Source organism: Poecilia mexicana, unplaced genomic scaffold, assembly GCF_051168715.1.
Source record: "Poecilia mexicana isolate PSO_F unplaced genomic scaffold, ASM5116871v1 scaffold_23, whole genome shotgun sequence".
NCBI lineage: Eukaryota > Metazoa > Chordata > Actinopteri > Cyprinodontiformes > Poeciliidae > Poecilia > Poecilia mexicana.
This window is the reverse complement of record NW_028263392.1, coordinates 22,291,117-22,318,970: the sequence shown is the minus strand read 5'-3', so window position 1 is coordinate 22,318,970 and position 27,854 is coordinate 22,291,117. Positions and strand designations below refer to the sequence as shown.

General features: G+C 44.8%; 1 protein-coding gene across 3 annotated transcripts; it reads left to right on the top strand.

Moving 5' to 3' along the window:
• The first annotated feature begins 280 nt into the window (after window positions 1-280).
• apoba (apolipoprotein Ba) lies at window positions 281-27,854 on the top strand. Of its 3 annotated transcripts, none has more exons than XM_088003418.1 (28): window positions 281-518; window positions 1,594-1,623; window positions 1,888-2,000; window positions 2,069-2,214; window positions 3,701-3,848; window positions 3,965-4,117; window positions 4,422-4,546; window positions 4,624-4,700; window positions 4,780-5,236; window positions 8,890-9,034; window positions 9,108-9,254; window positions 9,355-9,563; window positions 10,164-10,371; window positions 10,452-10,622; window positions 10,708-10,911; window positions 11,608-11,772; window positions 11,848-12,053; window positions 12,144-12,326; window positions 12,444-12,574; window positions 14,029-14,239; window positions 14,328-14,500; window positions 14,589-14,764; window positions 15,469-15,590; window positions 15,682-16,055; window positions 16,156-23,709; window positions 23,784-23,895; window positions 26,003-26,189; window positions 26,268-27,854. In XM_088003418.1, the coding sequence occupies exons 1-28, from the start codon at window positions 467-469 to the stop codon at window positions 27,375-27,377; spliced, it is 13,089 nt and encodes a 4,362-aa protein (XP_087859544.1). In that variant the 5' UTR covers window positions 281-466; the 3' UTR covers window positions 27,378-27,854. The 3 variants fall into 3 exon arrangements, with proteins under 3 accessions (XP_087859544.1, XP_014831364.2, XP_087859545.1); XM_014975878.2 differs by having other exon boundaries at window positions 1,582-1,623; XM_088003419.1 differs by having other exon boundaries at window positions 653-1,623.

Genomic DNA, 27,854 nt, shown 5'->3' with positions numbered 1-27,854 from the left:
ATCTCACTGCGCAAGAGGCAACTGGGTCACGGGCAAAAGGTCAAAGGTAACAAGGTGACCGGAGGGCTTATTATGTTGTACAAAAAACCAAAACAAAAAAAATAATTTTAGTACATGTTATTATGCATCAGAAGAGGGCTTAGGAAATAATAATACAAAAAAAATAAAAAAATTGACCAAAAGGGCACTTTGGGGCAAGGAGCAAAAAAGGCAGGTGCTCAAGCCCCCCCAGCCCCCCCCCCCCTCTGCACGTGCCTGGCAGGGAATTTGAATCAGAACCAGCTGACCGGGTCACGGTCTGAACTTTGACCCGGCCGATACCGCAGCAGATAAAAGATCCAATCGGGCCGGAGCCGCCGCAGTCGATGCTGGACGCTCCAGGTACACCAGCAGAACTCGTCTGTTTGGCCCGGTTGCAGAACCTGAGTGATCAACCCTGCAGCAGAACCCAGTTATTGGGCCCGGAATGGGTTCTGGCCCGCTGTGTTTGCTCCTGCTGCTGAGCGCCGCTCTGGCACGTAAGTCTGGACCTTCCTGTAGAACTTCAGAACATCTGGACCTGTAATCACCGACCCGGTTCCGTTAGCTGGCTGCAGGATCTGCTGATTCGGATCTGCAGCTGTAACGTCTAGCTTCTGGTTCTGCTGTTCAGATTGGACCTCACACGGGTTTGGGAACGGATAAGAACTGCAGCAAAGACTTACTGGTTCTGTGAGGCTGTGTGACTAACTGGTCTTACTGGCAGTAACTGATCAACCAGTAAAGGTTGCCATGGTGATGCTAGCAGCGTCCAGCGGCTCCACGGTTTGTTAGAGCTAAATATTCTCAGGTCATTGATTATTTTATGATAATTATGAATGATTATTTATTATTGATTATTATTAACTTTTCCCAGATCAATACCTTAATACTTTATAAAAAATCTGATTGATGGAGGAAACTCAGCTGATGACACGACTAACCCTTTAATACACAGCGGAAGTCTGATCTGTCCGTGGTGCTGTGGGCTCCCTGACCCCAGAAACAGTGGGAATCACCATAGCAACCACAAGGACAGCTCACATCTCTGCAATGATTCTTTTCTTAATCAGTGATGTCATCCATCCGTCATCCATCCATCATCCGTCATCCATCCATCCATCCATCCATCCAACCACCATCCATCCATCATCCAACCATCCTGATCTTTGGTCTCCTATTGGTTCTTTTCTTCTTCTACTGATCAATGATGGCAGACTCTGAACTCTTTTAGAACAGCAGAAATGTTTCTGGATCCTTCTCCAGATTACCTACTTTAGAATATCTGATCTCTGACATATGCAGACAATTCCTCTGATTCCATGCTTGCTGTTTGACCTTTGACCTGCACTTTCCACTGGACTTGTGTGTCCAAATCAAGTCCAATCAGTTGACTTGACTGGATCTCAGATCAGATTAGCATCATGATTGGAGAAGAAAACTGTTTGATGAGGAACATCTGTTTCTAGCTGTTTGACATTCAGCTCCAGTCTCAGTAGAAATAGACACTTTAATTAGAATCTTCTGTTGATGTTCATCAGCTGCTTTGTTCTAACCCTGCAGTTTGTTTTCCAGAGGATGTGGAGGAACCAGCTTCATGTCAGAGTAAGTTATCTACCACAGACACATCTGGGGGTCAGGGGTCGATCCAGAGCAAACAGACAGACGCTGCTGATGGATCAATGCTGCTCTCTGAGATAATGGCCTGTTTGTTGGAGATAGCAGCAGGAGCTCTGCCACAAAGGGTTCAAAGGTCAGCTGTTCCAGTATTGGGGGGTTGTCTGACGTACAGGAGGATGTAGAAATATGACATCAGGATTTGACTAAAGTGATGCCTTCAGCATAAAAATGCAGATTGCTTCTTTGCAGTGGCTTCCAGATTTAAGGTCCACAGGAAATACGTGTACCGGTACAACGCAGAGGGCCGGAACGTAGCGCCGGGTTCTGCTAGCCTGCAAAATGGGCCTAAAGTCACTTGTGAGGTAAAAACAGTTAAACTGATAACAGCTCTTATCTGAGGTCCCCTCACTGACTCGTCCCACGTCTGCAGGTAGAGATCGAAGTCCCCCAGATGTGCAGGTTCATCATTCACACACGAGACTGCACCGTCAGCGAAGCGTCCACCTCAGACACTCGAGCTGAGGCGGCCTACAGCCCGGCGCCCAGCTCCGACACCTTCAAAGCCGTCATGGAGAGGTCAGAGGACATACTGGTTCCGGTAAAACCTGAGCAGAGCTAACAGACTTCAACATTTTTAGGCCTGAATAACTTTAGATCCGTCCCAGAAAAACAGCAGGACACCTGTTAAAGCTTCACTCGATTGGTTTATAACGAACGTTTCCACTTCTGATGGGGAGAGCTGGTTTTGTTCTTTTACAGACTCTGTTACTTCACCTTAACCGAGCAGTCAACGCGCAATCACCTGGTTTCGGGACGCTTGTATTCACACACGGCGACGCAGACTGCTTGGGGCTGACTTCCTGCTTCAGGCCACAGCTGCCAGGGTTCCCCTCCCTCCCTGCATCCTCCAGTTTCTTTTAACGAAGCATCACAGAAAGAGCGCCGCCCTTCTGCAGACAGACTCCTCTGTGGACAACAGTGTTGCAACTCCCACCCAGGAGTTTTTAGCCATCTGACAAGCTTTGGAGTAATTTAGTGAAGAATCATATAAAATGTAGATAATTCGTCACTGCGTTGCATGAACATTTCTCAAAAGTATCTATGTCTCTTGCAGATACAAAAGCCAGATGATGGAAGTGGACTAGATCAGTGTTTCTCCACCTGGTCCTCAGCCCCCCTGCTCTGCATGTTTTAGATGAGCCTCTGTTCCAGAACAGCTGATTCAAATGACTGCAGGACCATCAGGAGCTGCAGATCCTGTTAATCACCCAGAGATACAATTCAGGTGGCAGAAGGGAAACACCTGAAACATGCAGGACAGGGGGCCTGAGGACCAGGATGGAGAAACTCTGGTTTAGCTGAAATAAAATAACATTTCTGTCTGAGTACATTTCTGCATTAAACAATACAATCTCATAAACTTCTCACCAATGACGCAACACTCTGCATAGCGGTCTGTTGCAATAGATAAAAAACATAACAATATGGATAAAAAATTGATTAAACCAAAATGACACACCAAGAAAAGAAATAAAATTAAGATACATAAACCAGAGAGAACAACTCGGCTTTAAAAACCTCCACAGAACGTGTCGAGCTGCAGTCTTCAGGGAAACTGGTCCAGAAAGGAAAATGCCCACTCTCCAACAGGTTTTTTAAGCTTTAAGCTGCAGCCCTGAGATCGGAGAACATGAGATTTCAGCTGCAGACAGACAGACAGGAAAGCAGCAGTCCATTAGTGAACGGGCGTCAGTACTGAAGCAATGGGCTCATATTTCCTTGTTTTGGTTCAAATATAAGTAGACTGGTCAATGAACACATGCATGGACAAGAACCATGTGTGATTTTAGTGAAGTTCCTAAGACGATAAAAGTCATTCCTTGTTGATTATTCATCATGGAGAACTGGGTTGAGAAGTTCTTATTATCCCTGCATTTTGTGATGCAGGTTTCACAAGTAGTGACATTTCTGAGGTCCAGTGATCATCAAAAGATACTAAGGAGAAGAAGAGCGATGAGACAGAGATGTTACTTTGTGCTGAAACACAAGTGTCTTCTTCCAGGAGTCCACTGAAGGTCAGTGTCCACTCAAACGGCCGTGTGGAGGTTTACCCCGAGGCGGACGAGTCCATAAACATCCTTAACATCAAGAGAGGCATCATTTCTGCTTTCCTGGTTCCCGTCATGGAGGATGGATGGACTGGTCTGGTGGTTAGTGTCCAACACCATAGAGCTCCAACTGGTCGGAGACAGCAGGACGATCTTCACACGCTCCAAGAATAACAGTCATCTCTGGTCTCTGAGCTGGAGTTTGTGTTTTCCCTCAGAGTACGGTCCACGGTCGCTGTCTCACCACAGTCACGGTTCATTCAAGGCAGGATGTTGCCACAGACGCCAGTGCTTCCAGAGATCTGTCCCAGTGTGACCAGTTCTATGGCAGGACTCTCACCAGCAGCCCAGTGGCTCTGCTGCAGCAGATGGTGAGAAAATGCTCTATGTAGCAGATTGTTGACTTCTGGAAAGTGTAACCTGCCTGCAGGGTGCAGCTTCACCCGCAGCACAGAGGCTGTAAAGGAGCGTCCAAAGTCTCAGGAACTTTCTGACCCTCCAGCTTCACTCCATGGATAATCTGGAGAGAAACTGTCCCCCTCTAGTTTATCTAGTCTAGACTTGCCAGGACCACCTTAAACCACTTCACCATGCAGCAGCTGGGAGAAACTCCTCCTCCTGCTGCTGCTTCTGGTTCTACTGAGCAGAAATAACTGCTCACTGATTGGTTTTCAGCACAACCCTGTCTCAAAACTCATCAGCAGCACCCAGAGCTGCAGATACCAGTTTGATAATAGAGGAACACACATCACCACAGCCAAATGCACTGAAAAGCACAGATACCTGCCGTTCTCCAGCGGGTGAGTCTGACTCAGAGCTGAGCAGCATTTCTGGAGAGTATTGAAGGTTCTTAGCCACACTACCGTTTGCATTTCAGAGAGAACGGGATCTCATCAACGGTGACCCAGGATCTGAGCCTTCAAAGTGTAAAAAGGACCAGTAGCAGAAGATTTGGTGAGCTGTTATTTCTAAATCTGCTGTGGATTTTCAGTTTTAAAACTTAGGACCTAAAACATCAACTTGTTGCTCACAGATGCAGACCCCCTGCAGGCAAAGCCTCTCCACCTTGATAAACCAGAAGACAAAACTCCAGTCCAGATGAAGGATGCCGTTCTGGGCACCCTGCAGGAGCTGGTGGCGCTAACGAGCACAGATCAGGGTCAGAAACGGACCAGCCTTTTCCACAAGCTGGTGTCCAGCCTGAGAGTCCTGAGGAACGAGACCCTCAGCCAGACAGTTGCTGAGATGGTCCAAGTGTCCAACTGGCTGACCTTCCAGGCCCTGTTCCAGTGTGGAACCTCAGAGTGCACCAGCGCCATCATGCAGGTCATCTGGACCACTGACAGGGTCTCCCTGGAGGTGGATGCTCTGGTGTATGCGCTAGCTCTGCAGCCCAATCCAGATGCAGCACGTGTGAGAGACATGCTCAGCATGGCTCAGTACAAACAGAGCAAGGCCATCATGTTCGCTCTGGCAAACACAGTAAGAAAGTGAGTCAGGGCTTCAGCAACAGGGGGTCCAAATGTCTTACAGGGACAGCAAGGTCTTCACTAATGTGTTTGTGTGAGCAGTCAGTGTCTTACCTGTGGAAGATCTTGGACAGAGCAATCCCTGTTGTTAAGACTTATCATGGTGAGACAAACAATCTTTAAATAAACTAAACTTAACTAAGTAAAACTGATGGAGTTATATAATAATAGAAACTAAAATAGAGAGGGGCCAAAGATGGATGATGGATGGATGATGATTTAAAGGTTGTCTCAGGCTGGGACTCAAGATACCAGGACAACTTAAACCACTAAAGTTGTCCTGGTAGCATCAACCTTTAATTCAAAAAGGTTCATACTAATGTTAATTTTCAATGTTCATGTGTAGTGATTTGAGTTCTCTGTTAAGTTTTGGTTCTGTTTCTTTCTGTGAGTCTCTGTGCCGTCCTGTCTTGATTGTTCCCAGGTGTCTCTTGTTCCGTGATTACCCCCTGTGTCTTTAATGCCACCTGTGGTCTCTGTCTCTTGTCGGATCCTTGTCTACCCTGCCGTAAGTCGTATGTCGTGTTGCTAGGGTTGCCACCTTTCAGAAATCAAAATAAGGGACGCCCACTAATGCGCGTCATCCCAGTCTCATGGGCGGGGGGCGGTGCTTCGACAAGGGTTACCAAGGGACCAGTCCCTATATATTTAAAGCCAACTTGTCGGTGTTACCCAGAAAGCAGTTGGGTACAATATCGCAACACCAACACCGTGAGTGAAACAATGACTGAGGCAGCCTACCTTATAAAGCAGTGGTCCTCAACGTTTTATTATCCCGGACTGGTCAAGACTTTAAAATTTTGCTGCGCCCGGGCGGAGCGGAGGGGGGCTTGGGGGTGAACCATCAGATCAGGCTTCTGCATGTTGATGTTCCCGCTAAATCCTGAATATACCCAATTTGGTTGTCTGGGCCCTTTTATCGCAGCCTGTGTGGTTTACCCTGACTGGGAACGAGAATACAACCTGTTGAATGTGACAGGTAGCCAATCAGAAAGCGCGGTGACGTCAGAACAGAGGGGAATCCCAAACAGCTGACATGTCGCGCAACTGAGAGTCCGGTGGATATCAGAGATGATTATGTGGAAATGTTTATTATTATATGTAAAGGTCATTATTATATATGTTTATTTAGTTAAAAATGTTAACTATGAAAAAACACAGTTGCCTCCAAATCATAGTGCAGCAAATAGAGCGGCTGCTCCCGTCGTCTTTTATCACCGCCTTTTCTTTTTGTTTCTTTTATCTCTTAAAATGTCTCCACAAACTGTCACTATTGTTTCTACATCGTCATCCGTGTTTGGTCATTCTAAATTCCCGCTATGTTGGGAGTTTTACTGGATTATCCTCTGGAATCGGTTCGTGTTGCTCCTGCCTTGAGGCTGAACACGAACCGATCGAACCTGTTGGACTTTTATCAGCTCTGTGATCACAGAGGTTTGGAGAATCGGCCGACATCCTTAAATCTTGCCGTCTAAACCAGAATTAAGACTCACAAGCTCTACTCATCTCCTTTCGACCACTGCCCAAACGCTCTCTGACTCTGGTCGCTATGGTAACGTTTACATATCCCTTCAAAATAAGATACAGATGCGCCACAAAGACGAACATTTTACTTTCGTGAACATTTTAACTCACGATAAAGACTAACGGAGCCCTGAGCTTGTTTCTCTGCAACCAGACGGTCCCATCTGGGAGTGATGGAGACAATGACACCCGAAGTGTTGCTTATATCCACAGCCTGCTTGGTCTCTACGTGGCGAAGCAGTTTGAAGCTTCATTGCCTCATTAGCAGCTGGTCGCCACATGTTACACAGAGTGGCTTGTAATGTGGGACTCACCTACCGGTCCGGGATAAATCCATCCTCCTGTCTCTTCTCTGGGCCTTTCCCCCTTTGCAAAGAAACTTTCCAAAGACACCTGATCTGTTTCTTACTCATTTGCAAGTAACTGAGAGAATCCGGTTAAAGGATTTTCAAAATAAAAGATCCTCCAGACTCAAATAACACATAAAACGGAATTTATTTTTTTTTGCGCGGCCCGGTACCAATAGGGTATATGCCACGGACTTCCGTTTTAGCACTTCCGCATTTTTTTTCCACATAGCCTGCTTCCGGTGCACAGGTCACTCTGTGTTAGAGATGGAGTTTTTCACTTGGTCCTTGCTGGATTTGCCCACAGTAACCGTTAACCATTTTAAAAACAAAAAGCAGCAGGAGGATGTAACTTCATAACCTCATTTTCTAAGCAGAATCTCAGAGGGGAAAAAAGAGAAATTGCGTTGTGTAACGCAAGAACAGATTATAGCAGTCAAGTGGAAAAATTCACTCTAACGTGGATAATAATTATGAAACAGCAAAGGTAGATAATCATATACTCGGGATTCGGGAAATACGTGATTTGCACCATTTGTTCTGTGGGTTTTTTATGTGGGTCGGTGCCACTTAAACGGCTGTAAAGCGAAGGTTTTGGACCTTAATCTGACTGACTTCTTGTGTGGTTTGGAGCATTGCTGCTCTCGGCTGTTTTTAAATTACCGTGCTCGGTATCGCTCCGACTGCATGTTAAATGTATTTTATATAATTGTCACATAAACAAAAACTAAGGAGCTGCCTAAAAATAATTTCATACTCCATATAACACAAACGCACATCAACACACACGTATTGACTTACCTTGTGCCGAATCGCTGCCTCTGTCCTCAGCCTGTTCCCGTTTCAGTGGATTTCCTCCGGCATTATTTTCCTCCAACAAATTATTCCACTAAACGAACCACGTACAACTCCCTTCATATCCCCCATCTTCCCATTTCTGACGCTGGATCTTCAATATCCTCAAGCTTTGAAATAGCAGGCAGCTACAAACCGCGTGTTAGCTGTAGTGGCTAAGTTTTGGCTACAGTCCGCTGCCGCCTTGATCAGCTAGAAAATGAAAAAACTAAGCACTGGATGGTACCGACTAATTACTGGAAACAACGGCACACCACAAAACTCGATTGTTGTACCAGCAGCTCACAGATATTTTAAGCTTTGCGTCTTTTTCATGGTACAGATCTTGCAGCTTTGGCCAAAAACAATAGGAGCAAGCAGGACCCGGAACCAACCTATGTGGAATAAATTCAAACGGAAATACGTCACCACCTCTCGTGGCATATACCCCATTGGTCCACGGACCAGTACCGGTCCGTGGACCGAGGGTTGAGGACCACTGATATAAAGTACTCGGGGACCATTTCGCTACATTTAACAGCCAAATACGGGACGGTTCCGTAAATTGTCCTGTGTCGGCTTCAGTTCTCGGTTACAGTCACATTGTCAGGTCAGTTGCTACCAGTCACTAGCTTAGCTCCAGGTTCATTTGCTGCCTGCTCGTTTTTGACTGTTTGGGTCTGTCTCATCATGCAAAATTTAATGCTAACACACATGCTAATGTTTATGTTCATGTTAACATTCACCCTAACGGTCATACGTTGTCAGTCTGAGTCTAATAACTTTAGAGAACATTTTTATCAAAATTCTATGAAAGCAACAGGTTTGATGCTAATGCTAACATCTCCAGCTGTAACACAGTTGTGTGTTGCAGCTGGAGATTTGAAGGTTATAAATGTTTGCTTACAGTTTCTATCAGGGAGAGGTTACTCCAGAGATCACTGAGGTGTCAAAGTTCATGGAGACGATCCTAAACGACTGCTCAGAGGAAATACGGGACCCTGACCGGGACCCCGCTCCAGATCCCACAGAGGAGGCCTTCCTGGTCCTCAGGGTGAGCGAAGCTCCACAAGCATCGGACGTAGAGCCACACCAGCTGGTGGAGTGTGATTCTTCCTCTCCTGCAGGTTGTTGGTGTTATGGGTCGGGCCATGCAGGACGCCAGCCCATCACTCATCTTCTCGATTCTGCAATGCATGAAGAAACCAGACGTTCCCTTATCCAATCAGAAGGCAGCTATCCAGGCCTTCAGGCTGATGGACATTACTGCTGAGGTGGAACTCCTCATGCATCAAACATGATCTGGGTTATTTGGCTTTTTAGCAGAAAATGTTGCTGTTGTTACAAGAGCTCTGAATATTTGGTCGGGTACAGATTCGGCGCTCCCTGCTGGAGACGTACCAGGACCCCCAGAGTCCTGCTGACAGACGCCTGGCAGCGTACCTGGTGTTGATGAAGGACCCAGACTCCGGCCTCATCAGGGAGATCTGCAGTGGCCTGCTGGTCGAGAAGGATGGGCAGCTAAAGAGCTTTGTGCTCTCTCACCTAAAAAACATCCAGAACTCTGGTGATAAGAAACCTGAGTGAGTAATCAGATTACATCTCCAAACATGGCCAGATTCATATTTATCAGGATCCTTTCTGAGGATCTTCTGGTTTTGGTAGGAGGAAATCATTAATAAATGCTAAAGCTAGACTGTCTGGAGTAGAGCACAGAACACCTGAGATATGACTTTTGACCTATTCTAACCCTTTCCTCCAAGACCCTTCAAAATACTGGACCTTAAATTTAACCAGAAACAACCTTGCTTTCCGCTAAGATGTTCCTCCAATCTTCACTAAATGAATATTTTAATTGTTTTCATTTAACCCGGTTGATTGATCGTCAGCGGTTCGATTGATCCTCTGCAGGTCTGGTTGTTCTGCTTTGAACCCAGGATGTTGGTGGGACCTCCGAGTCTTTTAGAACCCGTTCAGACTTGGCAGTAAACAAGCTCCAGGCTGATTCTAATTTAATCTAATCATTGAGGACAACAATCAGTTCTGGTGCTTCTTCCAATCCTTTGAGTCCAGTTCGTTGGATTTTTTTTATGCTAAATAAATTGTAATGTGCCCATTTCACTGGGAGGAACTGATCGTCCAGGCGGTGGGATGGTTTCTGAACATGATGTCTCTGTGTCCAGACTCAGAGAGCTTATTGGGGCAGCTCTGCAGGACAAACCGTCATCCACCAACACCATGTTTAATGGTTTGTCCAAGAACTACATGCTCAGCTCCCCGCTGGGCTCGGTCCAGAGCAACGTCATCTTCGACAGCGGTAACACGCTGCCCAAGGAAATAAAGCTGGAGGCGTCTCTGAAGGCCTACGATCGCAGCTTTGATATGTTTGAGGTTGGTGACAGCAGATCAGTTCTTCATGATAAAAAAACCCCAGAAAGAGAAAGATTGTTCACCAGGAAGTGTCCTTCCAGGTTGGGCTTGAAGGAGCAGGATTTGAGCCGACAGTCGAGGCTCTTTTTGGGGAGAAGGGTTTCCTACTCGAATCTTTCTCCAGGCTGATGAAGTTTGTAGGGGACAGAGCTCCGATGCTCCGAGGAGTTTTGGACAGGATTGCCCCTGGTCCAGGCAGAAAGAGGAGACAGGTGGCAGCAACTGTTGGGATCATCGCCTCATTAAGGCTTCTGTATGAGGGTTTCAATGAAGTCAATGCTGCTGATGTCTCCTCAGGTTCCCGAAGTTCATCTGAAGGCAATCAAAGACCGCTTCCGGCAGCTCCTTCATGACTTCCAGGTCTCTGCAGCTCCTGAAGCCACTGCCTTCCTCCGGCTGCTGGGCGATGAAATCGGCTATATGAAGATGAGTGAAATGAGAAAAATGTTCAAGACTCTGTTCATGTACTACCATGTCTTCATCAGAGAACTACCTGCACAGGTCAGACTGGCTTCCCTGACTCTACCAAAATGACCCAGTCAACAGATTGTCTCAACAAACCCGACTATTCTCACACAGATCATCTGCATGTAGAGACGTCTTGTTAAAGCCGAGTAATGACAGAAAGGAAAAGCTGCGGTTCCACACTAGGTGGGAAAACTTATGGCTGAAATGCCGCCTTTCTTCTCTAGTGGTTGAAAGGCGGAGCTGCCTTCAATGTGTTCTTGACCTCCACCAATAACTTCTGCTGTGATTAACTATGCAATGTTTCATGCTTTGATCTTTTATTCCATCATGTTAATTTGTCATGGTTTGGATACGAAGCAGCTGGTTTGGTTGATGGGGCCTGATTTAGAAGTTACCTTTCAGGTAGAACGGTGTGTTTTTGAAGATAAATATTTAATTTTCATAAGATTTTAAGACTCACCTGGCTGACCTTACACTTCCCTCCTCCGGGCCAGATTTTATCCAGAAAGTTGTAGAAATACTTCAGTATTTATTGGGATGATGCACTTCTGTTTTAGGGACTGTCTTAATTTATCAGTCCAGGATGAAAATAGTCAGGCTACATTTCTGAATGTTGTCATAGTCGCATGATTTACAGAACTTTTGAAAGTATGTACCCCCTTTCAGAGACCAGAACGAAACTAGAACATTTCTCTGCCTTTCATCTACCTTGTGTTACGTCACCATCAGGCCTTCTCCAAGCTGACCTCCAGCACCGAAAACGAGATATTTCTCCACTACGTCTTCATGGAGACTTCCTTCTCTCTCCCCACTGCCTCTGGTTTTCCTCTCAAGTTCTCCTTGTCTGGAGTGTTTGCCGCCGGCGCCAGAGGAGGCCTGACCCCCTCCACAGTGGTAGAGCCCGTTTTCTTCATCATCAGGATTTCCTGCTTCTACATGCTTCACATGCTCCTTTCTTCCTTTCTGCAGACTGGCATGTCCTTCATGCCTTCAGGAGGTCTGGAGTTTATCACCCATATGGGTGTTCACCTTCCAGACTACGTGGAAGCAGGAACTGAGATGCTGACTAACCTCTACCATGAGAGCTCATTTCAGGCCAAAGTGACTGTGAAGAAGAACCAGGTTGAACTGTCCATCCCAGCTCCAAAGTCCAACCGTCCGCTGCTCAGCGTCAGGTCAGCAGCAGCTCTGATGAAGCAAATGAAGTTCTTCCTCTGGTTGGTGTTCTGGTGTTCATTCTCTCTTCTCTTGGTGTCTGGATGAAGCAACAAGCTGCTGTCCATCTCATCCGGACAAACTAAGCCGGTGCCATCTCTGGTGGAGGACCGGGTCGACCTCACTGACTGCCAGCCTCTGCTTAAAGGACTCAACCTCTGCACAGTGGTCAGCTACACCAACGCTTCCTCTGTGGAAGAGGCACCTTCCTTCCCTCTGACTGGAGATGCTACGTAAGATGAACCTCTGCTCCAGACACAATGGCTTCAAGAAACACACATTTATTTAATTTTACCTTCTATTAAATTTTACACAGATAAACTAAGTCAAACTGTTGTCACTCGTTGAAGGTTTGCAGTTGAATTCCAGCCCACAAGGAAGGTTTCCGAATACACGGCCTCCATCAGCGACGAGACCCTGAGGGAGGGCAGAAAGGGCCGACACAAAGTGCAATCCCTAAAGCTCACCCTGAGGGCAGAAGGTACCGGTCCACCCACTGATGTAACCGTTCAGATGGGCTCATTACATCTTGGATCCAGAATCTGAAACTTCCAGGACTGACGGCTGCAATGCGAGCCGTCCTCTGGGTTCTGATGGAGTTAATGGGGTGTTGCTGCAAATGCAAAACAGTCCAGTTTGAAGACTACCCATTAATCCCAGTTGCAATAATAATAAGTATGAGGATGTCTGTCTGAACTCTGTGGTCCCTTAGGGCAGTGTTTCCTATCCCTGGTCTGCTCTGCATGTTCTAGATGTTTCCCTGCTGTAATTTATAGGGTGATTGTAATTTGTCTGATTCGGCTGATTGCAGTTCATCAAACGCCTGTCAACTGAAATCACCTGGCTGAAACAAAGAAACACCTGAAACATGAAGGGCAGTGTGTGGAGGACCAGGGATGGGAAACGCTGCGAAGGGGGTTTGGGAGTCACTGGGTTATTGTCATCTACAGTTTTTGAACAACTACATATTTTTTAAGGTTGACTACATCATGATAATAGTTGAGTTGATGTCGACTAGTCGCAGTGACGTCATAGTGACGTAAGCGCAAAACCCTTCACAACTAATTGGAGGCTTTATCAGCTATTTTCACGGCAAATATTGACCCCCCTCCCCTTCTCCCGCTTTTACTGAGTCTATTATGCAGAATTAAAAGAGCAATAAACAGATCATTCTTCGTGAGCAGTGGAGAAAAGTTTGTTGCACAAAGTCGGATCTGACTTTTTTTTTTTTTCCAAACACCAGCTGATGCTGATAACCTCTGGATAGCTACTCATATAGGAGTCAAATGATCACACTGACCACAACGGTGCTGTTGGAACATCACAAACCAAACTTATTATGAACGGATCCCGTTTGGTTACAGTTGAATTCAACGAAGCCTCCTGCTGCTCCTCCTGCTGCTCCTGCTGCTGCTCCTCCGCCCGATGCGCATTTTATTTACATTTTTATACAATTTCAGCTTTCTGACGAACTCACCTAGTCCATCTTCTTTCATTTCCTTGGAAAAATCTGTTTTGTCATGTGATTGCGACTAGTCGACTGGCCCAGAAAAAAGTCATTCCAGAGAAAAGAATCGACTAATTGGTGCAACCCCTATTGTCATCATGATCACCACCTGCTGGTGCTCCACAGGTATTACAGCAGTTTTTCTTTAAATGAGTGGGAGGAACTCCTCCTTCAGGCTGCGCTGAGGTCATTTCTGAATATTAACATCGAATCTCCTGTCACATTTAACTGGAGTCAGAGACTACAAACCACGTGGACTCGGGATTTATAAATATCCATAGTAGTGAAGCTGTGGCCTAAAACCTAGTAGAAACCTCTGAGCTGTTTTCTGACAAACGTCTCGGAGTCAATACATTTTATTTTGAAACTGCTTGTTTCTATAGTTCTGATGAAACCCAAGAGCTGAGTTAAAGTTTTTATGCATTTAGGTGAAGAACCAACGGAGGCTACTGCATCTGTCAACTACAACCAGAATGAAAACACCTTTTCCGCTGAGCTGCTCATTCCTGCCTGTGACGTGGAGGCGACTGTCAGCCTGGCTGTAACCCGGATGGATGGAGACGGGCGGAAGACGAGACGCTTCAGCATTGACGTGACCAACAGGAACGTCACACTGTTCTCTCTAGCAGGACGTGCCAGGTCAGTCCCTGAAAACTCTGCAGGAAACCAATGCTCAGCGGTTCATGGTGCTCTGCTGCAAGCGTCCATGCTCTTATCTTAAATGCAGACATGAAATGATGAAGGAGGTCATGATGCAGCTCCAGATGGACATCCCGTCTCTGGAAACGGATGCATCCATCACTGCAACCCTGAAAAATGAGGAAAATGTGCTGATGGACTTGGAATCAGTCCTTCACCTCCCTGCAGCTTCATTCCAACAGAAAGCTTCTCTAAAATATGGTATTTTTCACTGGTGTCTGAATTATTCTGGTTTTAAAACCTTATATTATCTGCATAGTGGAGTATTGTTTGGATTTTCCTTCCTCAGATGAAGATAAAGTCCAGCTGGAACTGAAAACAGACCTGACTGCAGAGATAAAAAAGATGATTCCACATGCAGAAGATCGTCACATGCAGCTCCAGAAGCTCATCGATGATATGTTGGAGCAGAAAGTGGCAAAGACTGACATGAAGCTGCGTCACATAGTCACCAAAGGGATCGAGGTTCAAATGTTTATTTATGTCAGCAAATATTTTGTTTTTTTGTCCAGAAAACTCTCAAGTGTGGCGGCCGTGTATTTGGTATCTGGTCCTTCAGTGGGGTTTACTGGTTTAATCCACCTCTATAATGTTACAATTATACAAGTCACCAATACTATAGTGAAGGTAAGGTAATTTTATTTATGTAGCATATTTTCAGCAATAAGGCAATTCAAAGTGAACAAAAACAAGGTTTGGTATTACAAGTCTGTTCAGCATCAGGTTATCGGGTTTCAAGTGCTCTAAATGGACCTGAGTGACAGCACGGACCCTAACGGCGTGGTACCCACAGCTAAAACCTTATGGACATTTCATTATGATATATTTTCATATGTTCACCATTGTACTGCAGCAGTTTATGAGATGCCGCAGAGAGATGGGGGAGCGTGAGAGAGGGCTACATAATTTATGCAGCAGTGTTTACCAGTTAACCTACTAATGATTGAGAGTGAATACTGTAGTTATTAAAACAAGAAATCCAGTTAGGACTACTCCAAATATCTACACTACAGCCTACAGTGGTAAAAGAAATAAGAATAAAGCATATCATACTCACTTTCTGAATGTTTAGACAAACTCCATCCTCCTCTCTTTACACAGGAAAACCTCAATAAAATCATAGAGTTGACCTCTTTCTTTGACAAATTATCATTCATTTGTCTCTGAAGGCAGGCAACAACTGGCTGGACAAACTGATGACTCAGTTCCCTTCTCTTGCAAATCTTCGGAGTAAGAGGAGCATCTCAGACCTCATGTTGCCGCCCCTGCCTGAGAAACTGTTTCTGCAGTTGTAAGTGTTTCAAACAGAAATCTGAAGTGTCTTAAATATCAATAATACTTTCATTCCATCTCATAATTTGTGCCTGATTTGATTTGAACAGGGACAGTTTGTTTCAATACCAGTTCAACAAAGAAAAGGCAATCATCAGTCTCCCTCTTCCACTTGGAGGCAAAACATCCGAGGAGCTGAATCTTCCAAAGACTTTGTCCTTTCCAGTCATAGAGATACCACAGATTGGGTTATATATCCCAGCTAAAAAGTTTGTACTCCCATCATTCAGAGTACCAACCTCTTTGGATCTCTCCATTCCTCTTCTTGGACTGGTTGAAGCATCGACCAAGATCCACAGCAACTTGTACAGCTGGGAAGGGTCGATCTCTGGAGGCAACAGCACTGTAGATATTCCTAGCTACATAGCACTGTACAAGGCCATGGCTCAGTCCCCAATACACTTACTTTCATATGAGCTTGAAGGTAAGCTCTCTTTTTAAAACGGTGTATTGTGTTGTTGAGGTGTTTTCCTGAGGATACTAAATACCAGGTTTCTGTATATTTTCTCTCTGCCTGCTTCTAGGGGTCGGGATGGTATCAGGAAGAGCTGAAGACAATCTCAAATATCTTCTCAACTGTTCTTTCAGCCACATCTTCATTGACAGCAGCTTCAGCATTACTGAAACCTTAAGAGTGACGGAGAAACTGAACGCTCAAGCCAATTACAAGTTAGAGGCCTTCAGTCCGTTGGGCTTTCAAACCTCTCTCCACTACTCTGCTCAGTCCACTTCTACTCTGAATTCGGATGAAGTTTCAGGAGATGGTGATCTTACTGGACTACTCAAAATAGCTTCTTTTCACACCAACACCTCTTATAGCCACAGCTACAATCTGCGTCCTCTGGCTCAAGAAGGAAGAGGAGAGTCCATCTTACGCTTTGACTCCCCCTTCATCCAGTTTCAAAATGTGATCCGAGGACTTTATGCAAACTCTGAGTTGAATGTTGTATCTAAAACCAGTACCCAGAGAGATGTCTTCAAGCATTTCGCAGAGCTCAAGTACAAAGATGCACAACTGTCCCTGAAGTGCAGTGCTGTTGGGTTGGCATTGGGGAAATCCCTAAATAACATAGTTGAGCTTGGTGTATCAAGCCGGATGCTGATCATCAGAATTGAGTCTCAGGCAGACGATGACAACAGTCGGGTATACTCACTCATAACTGGGTCCCTGGGTTCAAACGGGCTCGAGGTTAACTCTGAAGGCTCCCTCACCTTTGAAGTGGGTCGGGCTTTGCATAAAGCATCTGTAAGAGCTGGAAGAGATGGTCTAAGCTTCAGTGGAATCAACAACATTCAGTGCAGCCCTGTCACAGTGGAGAACATCTTTGATGGTGCAATTGATGTCAATGGAGCATCCTATTCCTCATCTACCAAAGTGATGGCTGAGGAAGGCAGAGGAGAACTTGGATTTGGAGGTAAAATCACTCCTTCAGAGGCTTCTTTGTATGGTGACCTTAAGGGTCATGCTTACGATGCAGCCACAGCAAACAGCATAAATGTTGTGCTGAACAGAAGGGCCCTGACTTTCTCTGGTAACATGAAGGGAACCCTGAGGCAGATGTTGACAGAAAACAGCCATAAATTGACCCTCACTCTCTGGACTTTATCCCTCCGGTCCAAGATGGAGAACTTCATCTGTGAAGATCTTTACTACAGGCAAAACCTCAAGGTTGATGCAAAACCATTCATTCTGGGAGTTGACATCAACAACAAACTCAGATTTTATGACCTCAATTTGGACAAGGAAGACCACATGAAGCTTGAGCCCCTTAAGGCAGATCTCAGGGGAACACTGACTGGAGCTTTCAGAGAAGAAGAAAATATCAAACATACCTATGAACTCGCCTACAAAGATTGGTCAGGTTCAATGAAGTACAGTACATCTGGAAACATAATGGATGCACATTTAAATCATAGCTGTGAACTTGAATTTGCTGGACTTTCCTCCAACTCAAAGTGTGAGGCAAAGTTAAGTTCTGAACCTTTACGTTTCAGTGGATACCTTCACATTCAGGCATTGCCTTTTAGTCTGGCTGTTGATTCATCTATGGACAGTGCTGGAGAACTAAATCTCCATGGGAAGCACAGCGGACAGCTTTTCAGCACGTTGTTGGTTAAAACCACCCCACTAGCTCTTGGATGGTCACATGACTGCCGGGTATCGACCACTCACAGACTTCCTGCTAGAGAGTCTTTAACTAGCTTCAGCAACAAGTTTGAAGGTCTGTTAACTCCAAAAGACCAATCTTTGGACTGGAAAGTGAACTCCAAAGTGAACAACCATGCCTATGAGCAGAGCATCAATGCTTACAATAATCCTGAGAAGGTTGGACTTGAGTTATCAGGAGTGGCCCTAACAGACCTTCTCAGCAGATATGAGGGGTCTAAACCAGAACCACAAACGTTCACTATGGCTGGCTTCCTAAAGTACGACAAAAACAGTGACTGTCATATCATTGAGATCCCGTTCATTGAGAACTTTCCTGAGCACTTTAAGATTACGTTCATCCGAGCTTTAGAATCCCTCCGACAGTTAATGGAAAATGCAAACATCAATCAGATCATCACTGACTTCAGAGCCAACTTAGATCAGCTGCCAATGCGAGTGAAGAGATTCATGAGAAAGCTTGACTTGGAGAACAAAGTTGATAAAATAAAAGAAAGACTTGATTACTTGATCAATGAGTTCACTGTAACAATGGATGACTTGGAGCTTGGTGTGACCAATATGAAACAGATCTTAGAAAAAAATATTGTAGACCTAGTTACAAAGGTACATGACTTCATCTCTTCATCTGAGGACTATATCAATGCTGGGCATCTGACCGATAAAATAACGACCGTATTTTCATATATTGGAGATCAGCTTCATGCCTTTGATGCAAAATACCAAATTAAGTCGTGGCTTGTGAGAACACTTGATTTCATGGAGGATGTCATCAGACAAATGGACTTACAGAAGCTCAGGGAAAGCAGTGCAGCATTTCTGCATGATCTTGATATAAAATACGACATCCTGGAGACAATCAGGGAAAAACTGTCTGAGCTGAAAAATAACCTGGAGGATTTCAACCTTTCCCAGTTTGTGGAAGTTGTGAAGAACTTCTTGTTGTCATTTGACTGGGATTCGTATGTGCAGCAGCTTTCCTATCAAATCCCAGTGTTGGAGATAGCAAGAGTGATGGAATCGATGAATGAGGTAATCATCAACTGGATCGATGAATATGAAATCCCCAACAAGCTAAATACAGTGTACTCCTACTGCAAAGATATTCTTTTAAAATATGAAATTGATGATATTTTCAAGGACCTAATGGATCAAGCAGTGGTTCTTATCAGAGAATGGAAGATTGAAGAAACCGTGCAGTCAATCGTTACAGCTCTTAAATCCATCAAACTTGAAATTATTTACAATAAAATGATGGACTGTCTAAACAGTGTGATAGACAAGATGAGAGAAATTGACTTTAAAAACAGCATTGATGACTTTAATAAACACATTTCCTCAATAGTTGAATCAATGAAGGATTTTGACTACAGCTCATTTGTTGATGAGTCAAATATTAAGATTGTTGAACTGACAGATTACCTGAACAATGAAATCAACAAGTATGAGATTGTGAAGAAGATTGAGGCTGTTAGGCAGTTTTTCAGAGAAATTCAAAATTCTATCTATACCTATCTGGATGAACTGAAAAACACCAAAGTGGCTGATGCCTTGAAGAAGGTGAAGGATGTGATTGACACTGCGTTTTACAATGATGTCAAACTGAAAGTTCAGGACATTCTGGAGGACATGAGGCAACGGATTCTAGACATGGACATTAGAGATGAAATTCAGGTCTACCTCCAGAGAGCAAATGACTCTTACAGAAACATAGTTACCTTCTTTTCTGCCCACTTTGATGGACTCATGGAGAGGATGAAGACAATGGCTAGTGATAAGGTTGTTGACCAGATGAAGCAGGCGATGGAAGGAGTTCTGGATCAAATCAAAAGAGCTGACATTGAAGTCTCCACTTTTACCGTCCCTTTTACAGACCTGGAAATACCAGGATTCACCATCAACCTCAATAAACTGCAGGGAATCACCATTCCAGCCCAAATATCTGTACCTGAATTCACCATCCTCAGTTCGTGTACCATCCCTGCTTTCATCATAGACTTGAATAAGATCAAGACCAAGATAGTGGCAATCATTGATGACATCCGAGGGTTTCAGATTCAAATGCCTGACCTGGAAGACATCTTTGGCAACTTAAAAGTTCTTTACTTGTCTCAGCTGCCAGACATCACCTTCCCAGACATCGTTCTTACTGAAATAAAATTTCCAGCTATTAGCATTCCCAAACTAAATCTGCAGGACTCTGGGATGGAAATGCTTACAAATCCTGATGTGACATTTCCAGAGATTCCCACTGACATTTGCTTCCTAGTGTTTGGAAAACTCCATGGAGAATTTAGTCTTTCTTTTCCAAAGTATGTTCTTATTAACAAATTCAAAATTGAGAATTGTACTACAGATTTGTCAAACCCAAAGTTTACAGCCATATTTACTTCTCATGCTAAATCACCAGTCAAAGTCTTGGAGCACATCTTTGAAGCCGAAACTCAGCTGGAGGCTCCAAGAATGGAGAGCCTCCAATTCACACAGACCTTGAAGGCTACACACGTTGCCTTCTCAGTTGACCATGAAGGATCTCTGGCACTTCTTGGTTCTTCTGCAGAGAGTTTTGCCAAGTCTACCACCATAGTCACCACTCAGTTTTACACAGCTGACCTGGTTGGTAGTGTAGTTCTGTCACTGGAGAGTGGAGTATCTGCAGTAATAGAAACATCTTACAATCACAAACTGGACATCCCAACACTAGAAGCTTCCAGTCAAGCATCACTGAAGCAAAGTATGACAGCAAAAATGGACCCCTTTGGGGTTACTGTGACTGGTGAAACTAGCGGTACTGGGAAGTGGTCCATTCAAGACTTCTTTGATGAAGGTACCCACAGAACTAATGTAGAACTGAAAGTTGACTTTAACACTGCAAAGCTTACATGTGTAGGAGACATAGACTACCAGGCTTTGAAGTCAAAGCACACACTGACTGTTGAATCGGCCCTCTTAAGCCATATTGCTGTAAAAGCTCAATGTGATTCCAAAACCCCATTTGTGAAATCCAATGTTCTGTTTTTAAAAGGAGAGGCTGACGTTGCAGACCTGAATGCTGCACTGATAGTCTCCCATGAGGCTGAACTCACTGGAGGTCTGGCAGGAACCATGTCCAACTCCTGGGAATTCAGAGCCCAGCCATTTGAGATTATTGTTGATGTTAAGAACAAGGTGAACTCCAAAGTTTTGCTCCCCCTAAAACTCACCGGTAAGGTGGACCTTGAGAATGATTATGGTCTCGTGATAAACTCGGAGAGGCAGAGCACATGTTGGTTTGCTTTAGTGAGATTCAATCAGTACAAATACAGCCACAACCTTACAGCAGAAAACAATGAGAAGAACATCTACCTCCAGTCCAGAGCAGAGGGAGAGGCTAATTTGGAGTTTTTGACCATTCCTCTCTCTATCCCAGAAATGACTTTATCTTATTTCCAAATCCAGACCCCTGGGCTTAGAAACTTTTCTCTATGGGAAGATGGTGGCTTGAAATCCTGGCTTATTAACCCTCAACAGTTATTTGACATGGACCTGAAGTTCCAGTACCACAAGAACCCAGACTCACACTGCTTTGAGTTGCACCTTGAACCAATCTACAGTGCAATCAACGACAACTTTGAAATCATCCAGGGTCAATTTGAAGCTTGCAGAGACAAAGTGGTCACACTTCTGAAAGATTCATACCATGAAGCAAGAGCACAGTACATCAAACACAAAATCAACACATCCAGTCTTCCACCAAAGATCTTCAGGGTCCCTGGATACAAAATTCCCTTTCTGGACATTCAGGTCTCTGCTTTCAGAGCAGAGATGCCAGCATTCAGTTACTTTGTTCCAAAGGAGGTCAGCACAGCGAGCTTCAGAGTCCCTGCTCTGGGATTCTCTGTACCGTCCTACACCTTTGTGCTCCCATCTTTCAGGCCTCCTATCATCCACGTTCCAGAAACTTTGGGTGAAATCAGGCTGCCCAGTTTCACCCTGCCTGCTGTACAGGACATCGTGGTGATCCCAGCAATGGGCAACATAACCTGCGACTTCTCCTTTAAATCCACTGTCATCACCTTGAATGCTAACGCAGGCCTTTACAACGAATCGGACATCATCGCTCGCTTCGGTGCATTGTCTGTGTCTGTGTTTGATGTTCTGAATGGAAAACTGGATGGGACCACCAGTTTGACAAGGATGAGGGGATTAAAACTGGCTTCCACTGTCGCCTTAGAGCACAGCAACATTAAGGCCAACCATGAATGTTCTGTTAGCCTCACCAAGAGAAGCATGGAAACTTCTGCAGCCAGCTCTGTAAAGATTCAACTTCCCTTCTTCCAAATGGAAATGAGTCAGGATCTCAGTGGGAACACTAGAACCAAGCTGAGTCTTGTGTCCAAGAAAAAGCTGAGCTACATGTTTAATGTTCCCCAGATTGCATCTGTAGGCAAAGGAAGTGTTGACATGACCTGGAACCTCGAAGCAATGTCCTCTCATGTGTTACTGGAATCTTCTGCTCAAGGAAAGTCAGACATAATGACAATGAACATGTTTGATATTGCAGGCAATCTGGAAAATAGGAAAACCTTCCACATCAGTGTTAATGGTCTGCGTACCACCAGCCAGACTTCCTTGAGCTTAAAGATGAACCAGCAGGAGAAGAGGAAACGAAGCCTAAGCCGCAACCTATTCTTGGTTGATTTGGAGAACACAGTCGCCTCTGTTGTTTCCTTACGCCAGGTTTTCACAACAGTTCAGTGTAAAAGCAACAATAATATTCAGATTAGACATTTTTCCATGAGTGGAACATATGTTGTTGGGGCGGAGCTGGATTTAGTTCCTTTAAAAACTTTCAAGACTAAAGTGAAGTGTGAAGCGGATCAGTTGAGCAGTTTGGCCGACGCCGGTCTCAGTCAGGAGATAAACATCGTTATCAGTTCTGAGAAGCAATCATTCTCCTGGAGTCTGGAGGAACATCTGGGATCAGTCATTCATGGTTCTGAGTGGAATATCTTCAACGAAGGATCTGAAGCAGGCATGACTTTTTCTGGGTCGGTCGGGGGGAACCTGGCCTTCCTGATGTCCATCAGACTTCCTGTTTATCAGAGGACGTTGTGGGACGTGCTCGGATTTGATGAAGTGTCAAACATTGATGATGTTCAGTTTTTGAACTTCTCTGCTGCTGTTGTCTACACAAAAAACACGGATGGCTATGACTACCAAATACCAGCTCATCTTCTGGAAGACAGTATCATGTTCCATCTTCCAGCATTTAGCATCACTCTGCCTTCCTGGCTGAAAGAAATCCCTCACTCCATCAGGAATATCGATATGAGATTAGAAGATGTGGTGGTCCCGGATCAGGTCCAACTTCCTCCTGCAGTCCTCGTCCCTGCCTTTCATGTCCCGCTTACCAGCTTGGACATAGAGTCCTTCACAGTGGATCCAAAGAACCTGAACATCCCTAAACTGATCACCACCAAAGCTTTCAACATCAAGCTCCCCAGCCTGCCTGTCATATCAGTGCCCAGTTATGACATTAACACTGAGTATCTCCGGGACAAGATGTCCTTCCTGTCCTTCAAGATTCCACAGTTTGACATCAGAGTGTCTTCTTTCACCTTACCCAAATCCATCACCATTGGAGATCTCACCATCAGTCTGCACAATATTACGAGTCACATCTCAAACTTCAAAATGCCTACGATTGTCATCCCAGAACAAATAGTGAAAATCCCAGAAGTTGTTCTACATCTTCCTTCTAGCATCTTCATCCCATCCTTTGGTACCCTAAGTGCCACTTTAAATATTTCCTCTCCTATCTACAAAGTATCAACTACTGTCTCTGTGAGCAACAAGGACCCTGTCCTCGAAAGTTCTGTCAGCTCCAGCTGCACGTCCACCTTGGTCTTCATGGAGTATGAACTCACTGGTAGGACAGACATGATTCCTCCATGGTCCCTGAAATATCTTCTCTCATGTTCTTATCTCTGGTTGTTTTTCCAGCCTCTGCAGTTGTTAGATATGACGATGAGATGCTTCAGCTGAATGGGAACGGCAGGTTGACCCACAAGGATGGAAACATGAACTGGCAGTATGTGTTGGACCGTCCACTCAGGTTGGTGTTTGGCGTCATGACTCCCTGCTCTGCTGTTAGCTGTAGAGGAATGAATTGGGATAATATCTCCCAACAGTAATCATTATTACCCAACATATTCTGTATCTCTTTGGGGAGAATAATCCAAACTATCCTCATTACGACGAATGTCCTTCATCTAGTCTAGCGGTTCTCAATGTGGGCGCTACCACCCCCCAGGGGGCGTTCAGAGGACGGCAGGGGGCGCTGGCGGAAATTTTTACAAAAGGGGGGCGCTGGGATTCCTTTGGGGGGTGTTTGGTCGAAGGTAAACTTTACACTTTAAATGGACAACAATACCAGTTTAGACTTTGAGCAACTTGGTAAAACTGTATTGTGTAACATTAAATCATGCTTGGCTGCAACTGTATACATGGCAGCTCTTCTTCTCCTTCTATTCAGTGTTTGTAGCTTCTGGCGCAGCTCCGCTCCTGCTACCCTGCCAGCATGCCTAGGTGGGCCCCATGTGGGGGAAAGGAGGGCTGACATATGGGTCCCATATCCATTTGTCCACGGGTTCCACAGTGGCCCCACATGGGTTTGCCCATATAGCACCACAGCCTACGTGGGCCCTACATGGGCCCTAAATGGGCAAACCCATGTGGGCCCACCCAATATGGGGCCCACCTAGGCATGCTGGTCTGGATGTTTCTGTCTCATACTTGTATGACAATAAAAGGACCTGGAACTTTTGTTTTTCCACTGAAAGCTCTGGTTTGCACAATAAATGCCATGTGGGTGAAATTTTATGGATGATACTCTGATGTCCCATTCTCCTGAAGGCAGCACAGAGCTGCACCACCAGAAACCGACAGAAACACTGAATAGAAGAAGAGCTATGATTAATGTAGTTACAGTTCTATCCATGTTTTAATGCTCCAGAGCTCAGTCGGTTTGCAAATAGATCAAAGTTTAAACTGGCATGTTGTTCATCTTTTATCTGGTCATTTTCTGGAATATTTAACAACTATAAAATGGCACAAAATAAGAATATTTTTTCCACTCTGGCTGCTGTTAGGCCTACAGATTTTAACTTGAATGTTCATTGCATTTTTCATAGACGCCTGTAAAAATAATTTCTATTCCCATGGCTTTTTTGTTCTCTGGGAAATTATTTTTGATGATAAATACAGAAACAAGCATAAAAATCAAAACATCTACAATAGTGATAGTAATATTAATGATAAAATAATAGTCAGTGCAAAGTAGCCTACGAATTCTTTGGTGGGGGGCGGTGAGGGACCTGGATAAGGGCTAGGGGGGCGCTGGCCCAAAAAGGTTGAGAAACACTGGATTAAGCCTTATTTCCACTGTGTAGTTCAGAATGCTATTTTGTCTGTTTCCATTGTAAAGGCGACTTTTGCAAAAGACTCATATCACACCATTCCTGGGCCACCTTCCGTTGTAGGTCCATAGGACAATGTTACAGTCTATTTGGGGTGGAGCTACTGATCCCTTACCAAGTCGCATCAACCTGTACTTGAACTGCATTCCCCCTTACCAAACCGCACTGATCTGTGCCATACCGTTCAGTTTAGACAAGGAATTAAACGTTACAATCCTGCTTCTGTTTCTTACTACACATTTTACTCCACTCACACAATAAATCCTGTCTGGTTCTGACCTTTTAAGGAAGAACTCTGCACATCAAGACTGTCATGTTCTGCCTACCTGCAGCAAAAACAGGTTCAATCTGATTTCTAATCCCCTCTGGGAAACTCCACTCATGGCAAGAGCTGCATTTTAACATGTTTCCACTGTTTCATTAATAAATTATCAAACCTTAGCTTTACTCACATGTTGCTGAGAATGTATTGCTCACAGATAAAAAAAAAAGAACAGGAAATAATGAAACAGTTATATTACTTCGTGGAGGTCATGTGACTAATTAAAGCACTGCTATTGGTGAGCATCATTTAATGAGGTCCAGTCAACATGGGGTAGCTCTGTGGCTGTGATCTCATTGATGGTTCTCTGGTTCCTGACATTTGCAGGGAACCTCAGGTCAACAGTCTATAATTACAGATGTCTCACCTGAGCAGCGGTTCTTCTCCCTGCTGGACCCGCTCTAACTGTGGTTGTTTCACAGGGAGCCTCGTCATACCCTAGATGTCGACATCACCAGCCGGGTGTTCACAGACGCAAGTGTCCGTTGTGCCTCCCATAAGGACAGCATCACAGCATCCATGTGGTCTCCATCTGCCGGGTTCCTGGGTATTCACCTTCAGCGAAGGTCTTCGTCACAGCTGCAAGGAAAAGTGTTTAGCAGATATCTAGTAAGCCTCTCTGATGCTCACACATCCCTTCTAACCACACTTTGACGTTGCTGAGGTTGTTTCTCCTCTCCTCTTCAGTCCACTCCTGGGCAGGACACCAACATTTTCACTGCCAAAGCATCGCTGAGGAACTCGGACAAGCTGGTCCTGCAGACATCATGGAGTTGGGACTCTGTCAACGATCTGATCATGGGTTTCAAGGACCGGATCCCTCTAATGACCAATGCTCTGATCAAGTTCCTCAACAAGTACCACACCTCACACTTTGGCTTTGACCTGAACCGAGGTTCTGTGAAGCTGAGAAACGCTGTGCTGAATCTAATAGAGAAGATTCACCGGGAATTTCAGGATTTTGTCAGCACGATGCAGGACTCGGTCCAAACCACTGCTAATCGAGGAAAGGACACCTATATGAAAGCTTCTGACATCCTAAGGTTCACCGATATGGTGAACCTTACAGACATCCTGATGGATGAGGTCAGAGGTGGCCTCAAGCACACCTGGGACAGTACAGACGTTCTGCTATGTCCGGTCAGAGACTTCCTCAACAATAAAACCTTCTCTGTTCCTGGATCAGGGGAGAAGATGTCCATGATGGAGATGTTTTCCAGCGTCATGAAGGGGATTTCTGAGCAGATCATGTGGACGGCATTCACCATTCCCGGGACTGATGTTGTTCTTGATGGAAACAAGATCATGGAGACTGTGAAGAGAGACGTAGTAGCTGTGCTCCATCATGTCATGGAGTTTCTTCAGAGGACCCTTAAAGATGTGTTGCAGCTCCTGGCTGAGAAAGCAGAGCATCTCCGTGTTTACGTAGAAGATCAGAACCTGAAGCTTTCCCCACTGGTCCAATTAGTTCACAGGAAGATCGGAACCTTCTCTAGACAGCACACAGACCAAGCACAGACATTTGTCTCTGCATACAAAGACCTTGTCCAACTGAAGGTCCATGAGGCTTACAGCGCCTTCAGCATGGAGAGAGTGAACAGCGCCACCAAGGGTTTCATCGGCACGTTACAGTCTAATCTCTCTCAGACAGTTAGCGAAAGTCTGAACGTGATGAAGACGGTGTCTCAGAGTGCTGCGCCGTACATCCGAGTGGGGAAGGAGAAGCTGGATGTAGAAGTTCCTCTCCCTTTCCTCTGGAAGTCCTTCAGTGAATGGCCAACTCTGCTCAGACCCTGAACGCCCAACCAATCATCATCTAACCCTATCCCTCACATCCAGGTTCCTCCAGGTCCCTGTTGGATTGTGTTGGTACATTATCCATGTTTTTATCTTTGGCAGAATAAATAAATAGAATGATGAGAACATGTGTTCCAGTTTTGTCTCATGTTTCTAAAACTGTACAGTCCAGTAATCTTCAAGATGATTTTCTGTACGAGTCTGTTTCAGTTTTGCAATTTATGCATTTTAGGATCTTTTTTGGTAGATTTAATAGACCTTTAATGAACAATGAGTAGTTCCTTACGCAAGTATTCACAGCTCAACATTTTTCCACAAGTTTTAAAAATTTTTCCAATCCCACACTTCACTGTCAGATAAAGACAAGTCTACTTATAGCGCCCTCTGCTGGGTGGAGGGTGTTGCGTGGGAAATGCTTCACCTCAGTTCTGGTTAAAGTTTTCAACTAAATAAAATAAACTGAAACAGCTTCAAAAA

Excerpts from the sequence above, each read along its gene's own strand:
- apoba (XM_014975878.2), top strand. The coding sequence starts at position 467 with ATGGGTTCTGGCCCGCTGTGTTTGCTCCTGCTGCTGAGCGCCGCTCTG. Across the intron at positions 2,215-3,700 it reads TTCAAAGCCGTCATGGAGAG|GAGTCCACTGAAGGTCAGTG; the intron begins GTCAGAGGACAT and ends GTCTTCTTCCAG. Across the intron at positions 11,773-11,847 it reads GCCTGACCCCCTCCACAGTG|ACTGGCATGTCCTTCATGCC; the intron begins GTAGAGCCCGTT and ends TCCTTTCTGCAG.